We start from the raw sequence: 15,205 nt of genomic DNA on the forward strand, positions 1-15,205 counted from the left end.
TTAGGGACCTTCTATAGTACTCCAGGTTCTTGGTACCAGGGGTACCATTTACTAGGGACATACAGTGGGTGCTAAAGGTTGTGCCAACAGGGGGGAAACAACTGTACATATTGAGAAAGAGATCTTGCACTGGGGACCTAGTTAGCAGAACCCACTGCACTTTCAGTAGAAATCACATCCTGTACCAGGCAAAAAGTGGGGGTAACCATGCCAAAAAGGAATGCTTTCCTACATGACCACACCTGGTCAGTCCCAGGTCTGTGTTCCACTGTGAAGTCCATTCCCTTTAGGGAGATGGACCACCTCAACAGTTTAGGGTTTTCACCTTTCATCTGCATAAGCCATCTGAGAGGCCTGTGGTCAGTTTGAACAATGAAGTGAGAGCCAAACAAGTATGCCCTTGGCTTCTTCAGGGACCGGACCACAGCAAAGGCTTACCACTCAGTCGCCATCTGTAGGAGGCTGACTCTCTATATAGTGCCCTAAAATGAAGTACACCGTGCAGAGAGTCCACTGGATCCGCAGTTGGTATTGCAGACGCAAAAGTAGATAGGACTAATGCTCTGTTTGTGGTAGAGTGGAAGAGCAGTTAGGCTTATCAGAGGGTAGTGCTAAGCATTTGTTGTACTTACAGAGGCAATAAATGAGACACACTCAAAGAATAAATCTGAGACCAATTTAGAAAAATAATAATTTTTATACAGGTTTCATGCCCAAGAACTTAGTAATCAGGTAAATAGATTTACAAGTATAAATACTTTGTAGTTTCAAAAATCAACAGTGCAATTTTTCAGTTCAGCAGTGTTAACCTATGGGGGGAAAAATGCAGTTTTTCAGGTAAGCACACAACTTACAAATCCAGTCTGTGGGGTTTTAGGTTAACACCATAAAGGTTCAAATCAGTACTAAGAGTGCACCCTCAGTGGCAAAGGGGCAGCAGGGTGCAGAGTGGCAACCAAGCGTTGTGGGCCCAATGTTAACCAAAGGAGACTGGGGGTAACTGAAGATGTGCTTCTCACAGATGAATAAAGTGGTGCCAGGGCTCAGTCTCTGGGAGTTGAGGTAAGCACAGGGGCACAAGGCAGCACCAAACTTACACCCTTAGCGGCACAGGAGCGACTGGGTGCAGAGAGCCAACACAGAGTTGGGCGCCCAATGCAAATGAACAAAGAAAACCTACAGCTGCCCAGGTAAGTTCTGATGCTACGGGATGTAGGAACACTCACGGTCCAGCTTCCTAAGATCCAGGGGTTCCAGGTGCAGAGTTGTCCCATTGACATCGGAAATAGCTTCCCTGGCGGGTTGCAGTCGGGGAGAGCCTTTGGTATGATGCTGCAGGCTTTGAGGCAGAGTCAGGCAGGGGTCAGCCCAGGGTGGACCCAATCACTGGGGAACCTTCACAGGACCTATGAGCCACTTGGACTCAGGCTGTGGGCTTCAGGTGCAGAGGAAGGTCGGAGGTGGCTTTGCGGTTCCTCAGGACAGAGTTCTTTCTCTTTAAACAGGTACACTGTTTCTCAGGGATCTTGATCTTTGGCGATGGAAGGCAGCCCTCCCATAGCTTTGGAGGTCACTGTAGTGCAGGACAGGTCGTCTTTTGGTGCAGGATCATCGAGGGCAGCAGACAGGCCAGTAGGGCTGGGGCCAAAGCAATTGGTGTCTGCAGTCTTCTATGCTGGCGTCCTGCTCTTAGGTCGTTGTGGACTATGTGCTTGGCCTTTGCTGCAAAATGGCTGAGTATGTGAAAAACGCATCCAAAAACCTTGAGGCCAGCCAAGCAAGACTCCAAAGGCTCTGGTATGACCAAAAGGCTGCACTGGTGGAGTGTCAACCAGGGCAGAAAGTGTGGGATTTGGAGCCTGTGGCTTCTAGGGCTTTCCAGGGCAAATGGAGTGGGCCTTGCCCTATCCGAAAAAGAAAAGGGGAAGTCACCTATCTGGTAGACTTGCGAAGAGGGTCATCCATGTCAATTGCCTTAAACTCTGTCATGACATGGCTGAAATGTCCATTCTCATGGTCACTGATGAGGGACAGGAAGCAGAGAGCCAACCTCTCCCTGACCTCCCCTCCATCAACCCTAAAGATGGATCATTTGAATTAGTAGTCTTTTCAGACACCCTCACTGACCACCAAAAGGCTGACTACAGGCAAGTACTCCGTCAGTATGCTGATCTCTTCTCTTTGACCCCTGGTCAGACCAACTGGTGTACACATGATGTGGACACAGGGGACAGCCTTCCTGCCAAAACAGAATCTACAGGCAGTCTGATCATGTCAAGGAGAGCATCAAAACTGAAGTAAGCAAGGTGTTGGAATTGGGAGTCACTGACAATTGTGAGAACCCATGGACCAGCCCAGTTGTCTTAGTTCCTAAACCTCATGCCCAGAGTGGAAAGAAAGAGTTGAGGTTTTGTGTGAACTATAGGTTCCTCAATGCTGTAACCAAAACTGATGCACACCCAATTCCTAGGGCTCATGAATTAATCGACAGGTTTGGGGCAGCCAAATATCTCAGTTCTTTTGATCTCACAGGGTACGGACAGATAGGTCTGATCCTGGAGCAAGAGAAAAATCATCCGGTCAATTCTTAAATATAGTAAGTTGCCAGATAAGCCATTTTAGATACATTTGCTGGATACTGGTCAATACGAGTTCCCCAGCTACATAATGGCTTCACTGAATCTAAGGATGTTTGGCATCAAACATTTCGTATTAATCAACCCTCACAGATTCCAGTGATGGATTTATTAATACATGCACCCAGAAGGGCACCTTAGAGGTGCCCCATGCAAACATAATCAACTACTAGTCTGTTGACTGACTGATTTGACCCAGCACAGCCACCCTAGACAGACTTCTGACCTCATGTAGTGAGAGCCAGCGCTCCCAGAGGCCAGGAATAAAGTCTGCTGTGGCAGAGGCATTATCACCTCTTCCAGTCAGTTCTGGACATTCCAGAGTGGGAAGCTTCAAAGGACAAGCCCCCCTTTGTCATGTGACTCAGGTCTCTCCAGATGGATGAGATGACCACCCCCTGTCCTGACCCCACTTCTTGATGGGAAGACAGGAGGGACAATTAGTAAGATTAGGAGGTGTCCCCACACTAAACCAGACCCACCCCTAAGGTGGACTAGCTGGTGTGGACACGATTTTTCAGATTCCTACATCTTGTTTTGGACGGAATTAGCATTCTAGGGTCAGGGTTATGCCCACTTCCCATCGGAAGTGGTCATATAACTGGTTTAGACACCCTAAAGGTAGGCAACCAATGGGTTGATACTTGTCACTCCCCTTAATGCCCCTAAATTGAATATTTAGTTGGCACCCCTGAACCCGATAATTCAAATTTGACGAATCAAGGGAAAAGGGACAAAACGTCACTTCCTGGCAAGAACAGCAGAAGAGCTGGGAACTTTTGGTGCAAAACCCTTCCTGCTCGCTAACTCTCAATATTGGGACAGATTGACTCGTCCTGGAAGCTTGAGAACTACCAAAGCCTCGGGTAGCCTGCCTGCACCTCGTAAATCGCTGCAAGTCTCCTTTGAAGTAGAGGAACTACTTCCCTGCAGCCCGCAGACACTGACAAGCAGAGTGCGGTCCACCACCTTGCAGCTCCCCGGCTAGACCTACACTGCAGACGACCAGGAGAAGGTACTCTTGTTCTGGAAAACCAGATCTGTCTCCCCACCAAGTGTGAAGATACTAGGGCCAACCGGAGCTGTGCAGCACCAATCCCCACGGTACCGGGTGCCCTGTACCAAGCACAAGGAGTGTGAGTCCAGTCCGGATTCCCACTGCACCATGACCGAGCAGCTGTTGAGAGACGTCAGCACTACTGAGACTCTCTTAGTGACTAGCCCAGCAGTTCTGATTTTGCTCATGCCAGCTGTTGGCCCCTAACCGCTAGGAGCATCTTTACGCACCACCCCAGCTGCCCTAACCACTCTGCACCCGAGCCGCCCAGCATGGGTTCCGAAAAACCAGCTATTCCCCTATGCTGGTAGTACTTTGGACCTTGGCCCACTACAGCTCCAAACCCTGAATGTTAACCCCTGAAACCAACTGTATGCATCTTTATGCATCTCTGACTTTTCCTTCCATAGGATTGCATTGTGCGCAAAGGTGCACAGCTTTAAAAGTTTTATTTACCTGTGAAAATTCATTAAAAAAAGTACCTAATTTTTCTTGGTTCCAAAATATATATAAAAAGGATAGTTATTTTTCAAAATTGGTCTCGGATCTATTCTTTGAGTGTGTCTCTCATTTATTGCCTCTGTGAGAAAAACAAATGCTTATCACTGTCGTCTGATCCCTTGCATTGCCCTAACTTTACTCCTGTGAGTATACCAGATCAGACATGCGGTGGTATTTTGAAAACATGTCAAAGGAGCAATCACAAGCTCTTTAAAAGGGAGGCAATTGGAGAAAAAAATTGGATCTGGCAAAAAAAAATGTTTTCAGAGTTTATCTGCCCCTTGCTCCAAAAAAATGAAAACTTGAGTTCCAAGGGCTGATTGAATCAGTTTTCGAGTTACAGAAATTATTGTTACAAATGGATGTGAATTGTGTCTTTGAATGGAGTCAAATTCTCAATTTTTACTTATTTGTGTGCAAATGTTTAGCGCAAAGTAAGGACTGTGGAATTTCCAAACATAAATCACGAGCGATGAGGGCGAAGGACATCTCACAAGGCAACTTGAGACACACATGCAGGGTGACGCTTTTTTTTTTTTGTGTTGTGTGTTTTTCCTGCTACATCTTAGGTGTTGAAAGAAAAACGACCCACTCATGATGGGTGAAAACATAGACCCTTAACACGACATGCTCTTCAACAAATCATAAAATGAGACAGAGAAAATCGAGATTTTCGACGTTTAACGTTACTGTGATTAACCAGTTTTATACCGGATTAAAGGAAAATTGCACGTTATGTTGCTTAAAAAAAAAAGTTTTTAATATATCTGTTTAGCATATTTTTTTTTCATTGGGTCGGTCTTCACAAATGTATTTTGCATTTTTCGTTGGCAACTTCCTGGTGATTTGTTTTCTCTCTTCGACCCACTATCAGCTTAGCTATTGACATATTTAAAATTACAATAAAGCATAATTGCCAAAACGGCAAAGAAGAAATAACAAAACATATGTTTCCACTCCACTAGCATGTTACTTTGAATTCCGACTTGATGTATTAAAATGAAGATAGTATGTCCAACTTCTGCACCTGGAGTACATGGCCATATGATGCCCATCTCTGGCATGTGACTGGAATACAGGACTATATCATAGAAATTGTCACAGCATATAGTTCTGTTCCTACACTACATCATTGATACTCTTACTCAATCATGCATGCATTCTCTTCAACAGACACACATACCTAAAATTTGTACTCAAAACACATTAAAGCAGCAATACATAAAAAGCAACTAAAACCACATTCCTTTTCCTTCTCTAATGCTTTGGGAGTTATGTTATATAAACCCTATTGCATTGCTTCAACAGATTTATACATTAAGCAATAAATCTATACATTAACACAAACCCTTCAAAACCCAGTCCAATGGCATTGCCAGTGTTTGTTGAAGTTACATGTTTGTCCATTCCTTAAAGCCTACTTCATTAGAAACAGGGTACATTTTACAGTTTGTTTCAATAGAATTGCATTATGAGATGAATTACTTTTTTCTGTCAGTAGCACATAACAATATCTCTTTGTTACTAAACAATATTCAAGATAATCTATATGCCATCCTGCAACCTCCAGATACAATCCTACTTTACTGAACTTGAAAGTGTTGATTCCTTTGTTCTTTTATCAGTAGAGAATGTTAGCACCTTAACCGTCCCTCGCACATTTGTATTGAAGATAATCAAAACTCATTCTAGCTTTAAGTGACATGTATAATTAAAAAAGATGTGTAAAAGCTGTTAATGCCTTTTACACATGCTCCTTTGTGGTGACCCTCAGAAATAGAGATCCACACCAGTGCAATCCAGGAGAAAGGCTTTTGCTCCGTAGTCTGTGCTACGTAGTGTTGGCTATTTACCAAAAAGAATGTTGCACATTTCCCCATCATGCAAATGTCAACCCTGAGAAATATGAAAAGATACAATATCTTCCACGGAATATTGAATTATACCCACAAATGTGAAAGTCTGATGGCAATATTGTGTAGGAAAGTCACTCTTTTTGGCATGGTTACCCCCACTTTTTGCCTGCTAGGAGTATGCTTGGACTGCCACCATATAAGTCCCTAGTATATGGTACTTAGGTACCCTAGACATATGGGCACCAGGGGTTCCCCATGGGCTGCAGCATTTATTATGGCCCCCATGAGAGCCCCCTGCAAAATGTGTCTGCAGGTCTGCCATTGCAGCATGTGTGAAAAGGTTCATGCACCCTTTCACCACAGGTCTCTACACCAGGACACTAAGTCACACATTTGGTTCACCCACCTACCCCAGAGGCTCCGGTGCAGGTACCTATGTGTGAGGGCACCCCTGCATGAGCAGAGATGCCCCTGTGAACTCCAGTTCCATTGCACTGGACTTCATAGGTGCGGAGAAGCCATTTTACCTGTGTACTTCTACATAATAGTAACTCTGAATCTTGGCATGTTTGGTATCAAACATGTTGGAATCATACTCCAATCCTGTTGCCAGTATTGGTTGTATGATTCCATGCACTCTGGGGGCTCCATAGAGGACCCCCTAGTATTGCTCCTACCAGTCACCTGGGATTTTCTGGGAAGCCCGTGCTGCCACCACCCCTCAGATGGGTTTCTGCCCTCCTGCTGCTTGACCAGCTCAGGCTTGGGAAGGCAGGACAAAGGATTTCCTGTGGGAGATGGAGGTAACACCCTTTCCCTTGGAAATAAGTGTTACAATTCTTGGGAGGCGTAGCCTCCCCAAGCCGCAGGTTTGCTTTGAACGGCACATTTGGAGCCCTCCTTGCATAAACCTGTTTGCACCAGTACAGGGACCCCCGGCTGCTGCTCTGGTGCAAAACTGGAAAAGGAAAGGGGAGTGACCACTCCCCTGTCCATCACAACCCCAGGGGTGATGCCCAGAGCTCCTCCAGGGGCCCACTTGATTCTGCCATCTTGAATCCAAGATGGGCAGAGGTCCCTGGGAGCATCTGAGTGGCCAGGTCAGGCAGGTGACGTCACAGCCCTCTCCTAATAGGTAGTCACCCTGCTATGTGACCAGTCCCCCATCCTGGGCTATTTAGGATCTCTCTCTTGGATGGGTCCTCAGATTCGACGTGCAAGATTTCACCAGGACTCCTCTGCATCTTTACTTAATCGTCTGGTCGCTGGAACTGCAACTGGACTCCTCAGGAACCAACAATCTTCAACTTGAGCAATGACTTCACTTTCCAACATTGTTTCTCACCCTCCTTCCAGCAACTGCAACATTTCCCCAGCTGTGCATCCTCTGAGGTCGACTAGACTCCAGCCTGCACCAAGAAGTAAGAAGGAAATTTCCTTGGAGTGAAGGAGTCACTCCCCTACATCTGCAGGCACCAACTGCAAAGGCGACCGGCTACGTAGAGCTCCTCTCCTCCGGATCTGTCTGGAGCCTGCATCACAGGTAGTGGTCTGGAATGGTCCCCTTCATCCTCTCTGACAGATGTCCGACTTGGGAGATGGTAAGCCCTTGTCCCTCCTTGCAGACAGTACTCCTGTGCACCGCGACTCTTGCAGTTTGCTCCTGCTCCAAGGGAACTTCAGGCTTTGTGTAGCCTAGCCCCCAGCACTTCTTCCTGCCAAGCACAGTGTCTTCCCTTCTGCTTTAGCAACGTGGGACTCCTCTGCAGGTGTGCTGAGTGGGCCCCACTGTGACTTGCTATGCCTGCAGACAGTGGGTTGCATGTGGGGGCTACCTCCTCTTCTTGTAACTCTCCCGAAGGCTTAGGGTCACTTTGGACTCTACTCAAAGGGTCTAGTCCTCTTCTGACTTGCAATTCTTCTTTATCTTCTTTTGCATTTGCCAAGGCTTGTTGGTGGCTCTCTGTCACCACTCACCCACTGCAACATGACAACCAACGTGAGACACCATCTGCATCGCTTCAGGGACTCCTCTGCACTTCACAGCTGGTCATCCTCTTTCCCCGTCAACCTGGTCCTTCATCCACAGAAGGGTGGGTAGTGGCTCCTGCCATGACTGGACAGCCCATCACGAACTGGACTTAGTCCCCTTCCTTTGCAGGTCCTCTTCTGCCAAAATCTACCTTTAGGTTCTTCCAGTCTGGTCTATCCTTTTCCTATGTCCTCCTGTTAGTTTTGGGGAAAACCAGTTACTTACGTCTGCTCTCCTTGTTGCTTGGGGTCACTCTGGTACTTACCTCTTGAGGTTCCTAGTTCCTTCAGCTCTCCTCTACCGACTCCACATCCTTGGGTGGGGTTACTGTATCCTGCATTCCATTTTCTTAGTATATGGTTTGGCCCTTCTCTAGGGCTCCTCATTGTTTTCTAATTCTTTTGCCAATGCTTGTTGCTTTTATGCACCTGAGTGAATGCTATTGTATATATAATTGGTGTGTTTACTTACCTCCAGTTGTGGGGACTGCCTAGAAGTATTCTAGTATTTGTGTTACCATAATAAAGTACCTTTAATTTTGTAACTGTGGTTCTTGCATGTGTGAGATTGCTGTGCGGCTATAGTGGTATAGCATAAGCTGTGCATGTCTCCTAGATAAGTCTTGGCTGCTCATCCACACAATGGTACTTCTAGTGTGTATGACCCTTTCTCACCTGGCCCTTTTTTTTGTTGCAGAATTTATTGTTAGAATGTTTTATTTAGGATTTGGGAATCTAACAGTTTATTTTCATCAAAACTTTAGATCAGCCTCAACAAATTAGAAGTATGGAAACTGAAATTTGACTAATACAGAGGGTATCACACCTGCATCTTATCCCTCTTCCTTCAGTAAAAAGTCCTGCCCTGCAGGAGTCCATCCAGATATGTGCTCAAGCCACTCACTGAAATATGATAGTCAAAGATTTGACTTGATGCTTGAAATGTGCACTTGTAGGAGCGGCTATGATAACAGAGGGCTTTTTCAAGAAGTTAAAAACAAAATGTAATGGAGATGAAGGAAACAAAAGGAGGCAGGGAAAGAGTTAAGACAGTGAAATGTGGACTCCCGGATGTGTATGTTGCTGAAAAAAGGTATCATCAGTGTTTACCTGTGAAAGTGAGGGGAAATCACAAGGGTCTCCCGCTTCCAACTAAAACTGTGACCAAACAATATACGACTTGCCACAAGATGTCAAACTTGAAATGATGATTTTGACAGTTCATATAGACTTTAAGACTTCTTCCCTCTCTTCTGACCTTCCTTTATTAGAAATTGGATTTAGCATTATCTCACTGTATTTGTAGAGTGCTACGTACGCTTAGATTTTAAATGCTTCACATACTACACAATGTAGGTCACTGACTTTTAAGTGTATCCTAAGTAATGGATCATTTCAAGTTCTTTGTTGGAAGATATGATTGTTGTTTTAGAAAAGGCCTTGATTGATCAGTAGAGTTTAGTTCATTGTAAGAGCTGTTAATTGATGATAACTGTATGAAGGTGTTGGTTTTGCGATTTGTGACATGGTTTTAGTAAGTTACTTCTGTTAGTTTCTTGTAACTCAAAATGGATGCAAAGACCTTTCTGGTCAATGAGGGGTTCTGATACGTGTTTCATCTGATGAACCCTGCAGTATCTCACCTCAGAAAACCTTTGGGAAACTTGACCGGTCTAGGACTTGTGGACCAAGTTGAAAAGATCTCTCCATACAAGCGCTCTGTAGTTAAAAGCAGCATGCCAAGCCCTGAAGACATTCTTACCTCTTGATATTTTACAAGAGCGTGGTTGTCTCAACATGCCTGTCCAAGATGTACAAAAATTGGTCTGAGCAATGGGCTAAATCTTTTTCACCATTGCTCACCTAATTCACTGTTGCTTATTAAACATTTTGTATAAATTCTTCTATTGTTGCTTATTAGAATGTAAATACGAGGTACATTTTCCTGTGTAAACTAATGAATTTGTTTTCCAAACAGGTGTGCAAATCACATTCTGGCATTCTTGGCAAGGGGTTGGTGCTGTCGCACTCTCCGACCATCTTAGAGGCTCTTGAAGGCAACCTTCCACTACAGTTACAGAGTAACGAGCAGTCTTTTTTGGAGGACTTTATAGCATGCATGCCAGGATCTAGTGGTGGACGTCTTGCAAGGTAACATCAGTAGTTTGTGTTGCAGGTGTGATTACATTACGAGGAAGAACATGTTCTCTCATTTCTCTGTAATAAAAAGATGCGTTTTGCATACACATTTTTCCATCTCTGTTACTAGTAAGTTAAAAATTAGAAACCTATTTGAAACTCAAAATGAGGATTAGCAGGTTTGGAGCCAGCAACTTCATCTTTGACAATGCAATATTTTTCATTAGAAAACCACGTATTTACTGTTGAGCCAGAGCAAAGCAGATGAATGTTAGAATGCATACTACCTTCTCATGTCAACTCATAAGCCTCCTTGACAATGAGATATGCCAATTACTGTAGGCTAGAATCTAGCTTAAGACACTCACACCAGGCTCAGCGTTGATGGGTGGACAGAGCTGGTGGAATTTCACTCAATGGAGTTCAGGCTGAAAAAATGCACATCTGATAGAAACTTCTAACTGCAGATTCCTTAACTTGGAATTTTTCCCAGGCATCAGACTGGATCCAGATTTTTTTGTGAGCAGTCCTCATGAGTGCCAGTAGGTGGCAGAGTTTGGCTTTGCATGGCGTCGTCAGCGTTGTCCACTCCAGAAGTGATGTGCATAGCACCTATATGCGCTGCCACTGCGGTGCACTGAAGTCAGTTCTTTTCTTTCCACACCAATCAGCAAGGATCCGGAGAAGAGCTACCCCCAGTCTTTTTTGGCTGACCTTTTTTTTTTTTTTTTTTTTAACTTTTTGTCAATATTTTTTAGGAGCATTGTCTCTGGTGTGTCAATATATTCACTAGGAAAGCTGGTATCTGATAGAGACATCTAACTGCAGATTCCTTACTTAAGAATTTCCCTAAGGCATCAGTCTGGATCCAGATATTTTTCTTGAGCAGTAACCCTGCGCATCGTTCAGTGGTGTTGATCGGCTTCTCGTCCGTCGTCGCCATCAACCACACCGGATATGACGTTGCAGGTCCTTTATAGGAGGCACTGAGGTGCGCTGGTGTCAGTTTTGTACTTTTTGTGCCAGCCTAGCACTGATCCGAAGAAGAGCTACCCCTCAGTCATTTTTTACTCATCTTTTTTTACTTTTTGTTGCAGATTTTTGAGTGTCAACTGTCCTGGTGGGTCGAGGATGTCTTGACATAAGACCAGGTTTAAACCCTGCGGATCCTGCTGTAGTACAATATGTAGGAAGTTGGCCTGGTGTGTGGCGAGCACCTATGGGGTTATCACCTTATACCAGGTCCAGATATCCCCTATTAGTGAGATGTAGACAGAGTCTAGGAAGCCAGGGCTCTCTAGAGGTGGCTGTGGATGAGTAGCTACAACTTACCTAGGAGAAATGCAAAGCTTATGCAATACCACTATAGTCACACAGCACTTACACACATGAAAGAACCGCACAGTGTTACAAAAATAAAGGTACTTTATTATGGTAACACAAATACTAAAATATTGTATGGCAATACACCATTAGGAGGTGAGTAAACACACTGTTATGGAAATATTACAAATCAGTGGTTAGCTTTGAAAGTTTTATAGTATCTAGTAAAGCAGTATAAAATAGTAAAAGGCCTAGGGGGAGACCAAACCATATACTAAGTGAGTGGAATGTGAGAGGCTGTCCCCCCTCAAGGAAGTAGAGGGGAGCTGGAGGAACTAAGAACCCCAAAAGGTAAGTACCAGGGTGCCCCCAGCAACCAGGAGAGAAGAGGGAAGTATCTGTTCTTTCCCCAAACCCAAAGGAGAAATTTGGAAAAGGACCTTGCAAGACCCAAAAAGACTGGGAAAAACTAGTGGTGGATTCTGAAAGAAGGGCGACTTGCCAAAAAAGGGGACCAAGTCCAGTTTGAGTTGGAGTGATCAACCCTGGCAGGAGCCACTACCCACCCTTCTGTGGATGCAGGACTAGGTTGACAGTAGATGAAGAAAGTTGGCAGTGCAGCACTGGAGCAGAAGAGGAGTTCCAGAAGTGGTGCGGCATGTTGCAGTCAGTCAGTGGTGCTGGATATCCACCAACAAGCCTTGGCAAATGCAAGAGCCAGAGAAGAAGGTTTTGCAAGGGTGAAGAGGACCAGCAAGGCCCCTGGGACTTTACTCAAGGAGGGGAGTCTGAGGTGACCCTCAGCAGCTGATATAGTCACAAGAAGAGGAGGCAGTCCCCACAAGCGACTGGCAGGCACAGGAGTCGCAGTGAGGCCCACTCTGCACACCTGGAGCAGAGTCCCACACTGCTAGACTGTGCTTTGCAGGTAAGAGTGCTGGAGGTGGTGCACAGGGGTAGTAGAGAGGACCAAGGGGACCACTCCAGACCCCCACCAGTGAGGCAGGATCCACGCAGTTCTGGAGGAGAGAGGATCCATGCAGCCGGTCGTTGCAGTTGGTGCCTGTGGATGCAGGGGAGTGACTCCTTCCCTCCAAGGAAGATTCCATCTTGTGCAGGCTGAAGACCCGTCACCCCCAGAGGACGCACAGCCAGGGAAATGTTGCAATTGAAGGAAGGAGCTGGAGAAACAATGTTGCAGAGCGGAGTTGTCGCTGGAGTTGCAGATTGTCAGTTCTTGGAGGATCCAGTTGCAGCTCCAGTGACCAGAAGATGAAGTAAACAAAGCAGAGTCCTGCTGGTATCTTGCATGTCGAATCTGAAGACACACCCGGGAGGGAGACCCTAAATAACCCACGAAGGGGGGATTGGTCACCTAGCAGGGTGACCACCTATCAGGAGGGGAATGTGATGTCTCAGGGGCCTATGCCCACTTTGGATTGAAGATGGCAGAATCAAGTGGCCACCTGGAGGAGCTCTGGGCACCACCCCTGGGGTGGTGATGGACAGGGGAGTGGTCACTCTCCCTTCTATTGTCCAGTTTTGTGCTAGAGCAGGGACTGGGGATCCCTGGACTGGTACAAACCGGTTTATGCAAGGCGGACCCCAAATGTGCCCTTCAAAGCATACCGTTGGCTTGGGGAGGCTACCCCTCCCAAGCAATGTAACACATATTTCCAAAGGGATAGGGGGGTTGCCTCCCTCTCCCAAAGGAAATCCTTTGTCCTGCCTCCCTCTGCTTACGCTGGTCAAGCAGCAGGAGGGCAGAAAACTGTCTATGGGGTGGCAGCAGTGCGTGGTGCCTGGAAAACCCCAGAAGATTCGTAGGAGCAATGCTGAGGGTCCTCAAAGGAGCCCCCACAAGTGCATGAAATCATACAACAAATACTGGCAACTGTATTGTGGTATGATTCCAATATGTTTGATACCAAACATGCCGAGGTTCGGAGTTACCATTATGTAGTTGGGCATAGGTGTCCAGTACATGGGTAAAATGGCTTCCCCGCACTTGGTATCAAACATGTCAGAATCATACCCCAGTACTAATGCCATTATTGGTGACATAATTCCATGCACTCTGGGGCACCTTAAAGGACCCCCAGTATTGCTCCTACCAGTTTGCTGGTGTTTGTAGGCTGCCCACGCTGCTGCAGCTCTTCAGACAGGTTTCTGCCCTCCTGCTGCTTGACCAGCTCAAGCAGGAAAAGACAGAGCAAAGGATTTCCTGTGGGAGAAGGGATGCAAGCTCATCTCCCTTAGAAATAGGTGTTACTGGTCTGGGGGAAAGGTGACTGCTTTGAATGGAACATTTGGTGCCCTCCTTGCATAATCTAGTTTGCAGCAGTCCAGGGATCCCTGTCCCTTCTCTGGCATGAAAGCACACAAACGAAAGGGGGAGTGACCACTCTCCTTTCCAATACCTCCCTGGGGGTGGTGCCCAGAGCTCCTCCAGGTTGCCACTTGATTCTGCCATCTTGGAAACAAGATGTGCAGAGGCCCATGGGAGCATCTGTTTGGTAAGGACAGGTGACTGATGTCAGTGACCCCCTCTGGTAGGTGGTCACCCTGCAGAGTGTCCAAGCTACCTGTTATGGCTATTAAGGGACTCCCTTGTAGGTGGGTCCTCAGATTCGGCTTGCAAGACTCTGCATTGACCTGGCCACCTGAACCGCTGCTAAACTTCACAGGAACCAAACAAGCATTGTTTCTCTGGCTCCTGCTAGCAATTGCAACATTTTCACAGCTGTGCATCCTCTGGGGTCATCAAGACTTCAGCTTCACCAAAGAAGCAAGAAGGAATCTCCCTTGAAATGAAAGTCACTCCCCTGCATCCGCATGCACCAAAGGCAATGACGTCTGGCTTCTGGGATCTTTTACCCTCCGGCTCCAAGAAGAATCTCCCAACACAGGTGGTGGTGTGGATGGCTCCTCTAGTTCCTCTCTCCATGATGTCCAACCTGGGAGACGGCGAGCCCTTGCCTCTTCCTTCAGAACAGTATCCTTGTGCACCGCAACTTTTGTAGCAACAAAGGCTTGTTGACTCCTGCTCCAAGGGATCTTCAGGGTCCAAGTACCCCCGGCCTCCAGCACTTCATCTTTGCAAGGACAGTCTCTCCTTTGCTGCTCCAGTGACGTGGGAGTCCTCTGATTGGGCCTCACTGCAACTTTCTGTGCCTGCTGCCAGTGGGTTGCCTGTGAGGGCTGCCTCAGCTTCCGCTGGCTCTCCTGACAGCTGAGGGTCACCCCGGACTCCCCTCCAAGGGTGGAGTCCTCTGGACCCTGCTGGTCCTCTTCTTCTGTGCAAATCCTCTTTTGCCCAGATTTGCATTTGCTAAGACTTGTTGGTGGTCCTCATGACCACTGACTATCTGCGACCTGGAGACATCTGCACGACTCCAAGGACCTCTCTGCTGCTCCTGGGCTCCACTGCTGATCTTCATCTTCCCACGTCGACCCAGATCTTCATCCACAGAAGAGTGGGTAGTGGCTCCTGCCCCACCTGGATACTCCTGTGTGGACTAGACTCTGTCCCCTTCTGTTACAGGTCCTCTTCATACGGAATCCACCGTTGGGTTCCCTTGGACTGGTCCTGGTCTTGCAATCTTTATTTTCCAAGACCCATTTTAAGTCTTTGGAAAAACCAGGTATCTTACTTCTGCTCT

The 15,205-nt window shown here is 46.5% G+C and overlaps 1 protein-coding gene across 17 annotated transcripts in view; it reads left to right on the forward strand.

Moving 5' to 3' along the window:
- MYCBP2 (MYC binding protein 2) overlaps positions 1-15,205 on the forward strand; it is a 1,769,078-nt gene that overhangs the window by 936,142 nt on the left and 817,731 nt on the right. For all 17 annotated transcript variants that reach the window (XM_069205243.1, XM_069205245.1, XM_069205247.1 and 14 more), the window contains one exon: positions 10,060-10,232. In XM_069205243.1, coding sequence (XP_069061344.1) covers positions 10,060-10,232 — 173 coding nt within the window. The remainder of the gene's footprint in view (positions 1-10,059; positions 10,233-15,205) is intronic.

Source organism: Pleurodeles waltl, chromosome 8, assembly GCF_031143425.1.
Source record: "Pleurodeles waltl isolate 20211129_DDA chromosome 8, aPleWal1.hap1.20221129, whole genome shotgun sequence".
In the NCBI taxonomy this organism is placed as follows: Eukaryota; Metazoa; Chordata; class Amphibia; order Caudata; family Salamandridae; genus Pleurodeles; species Pleurodeles waltl.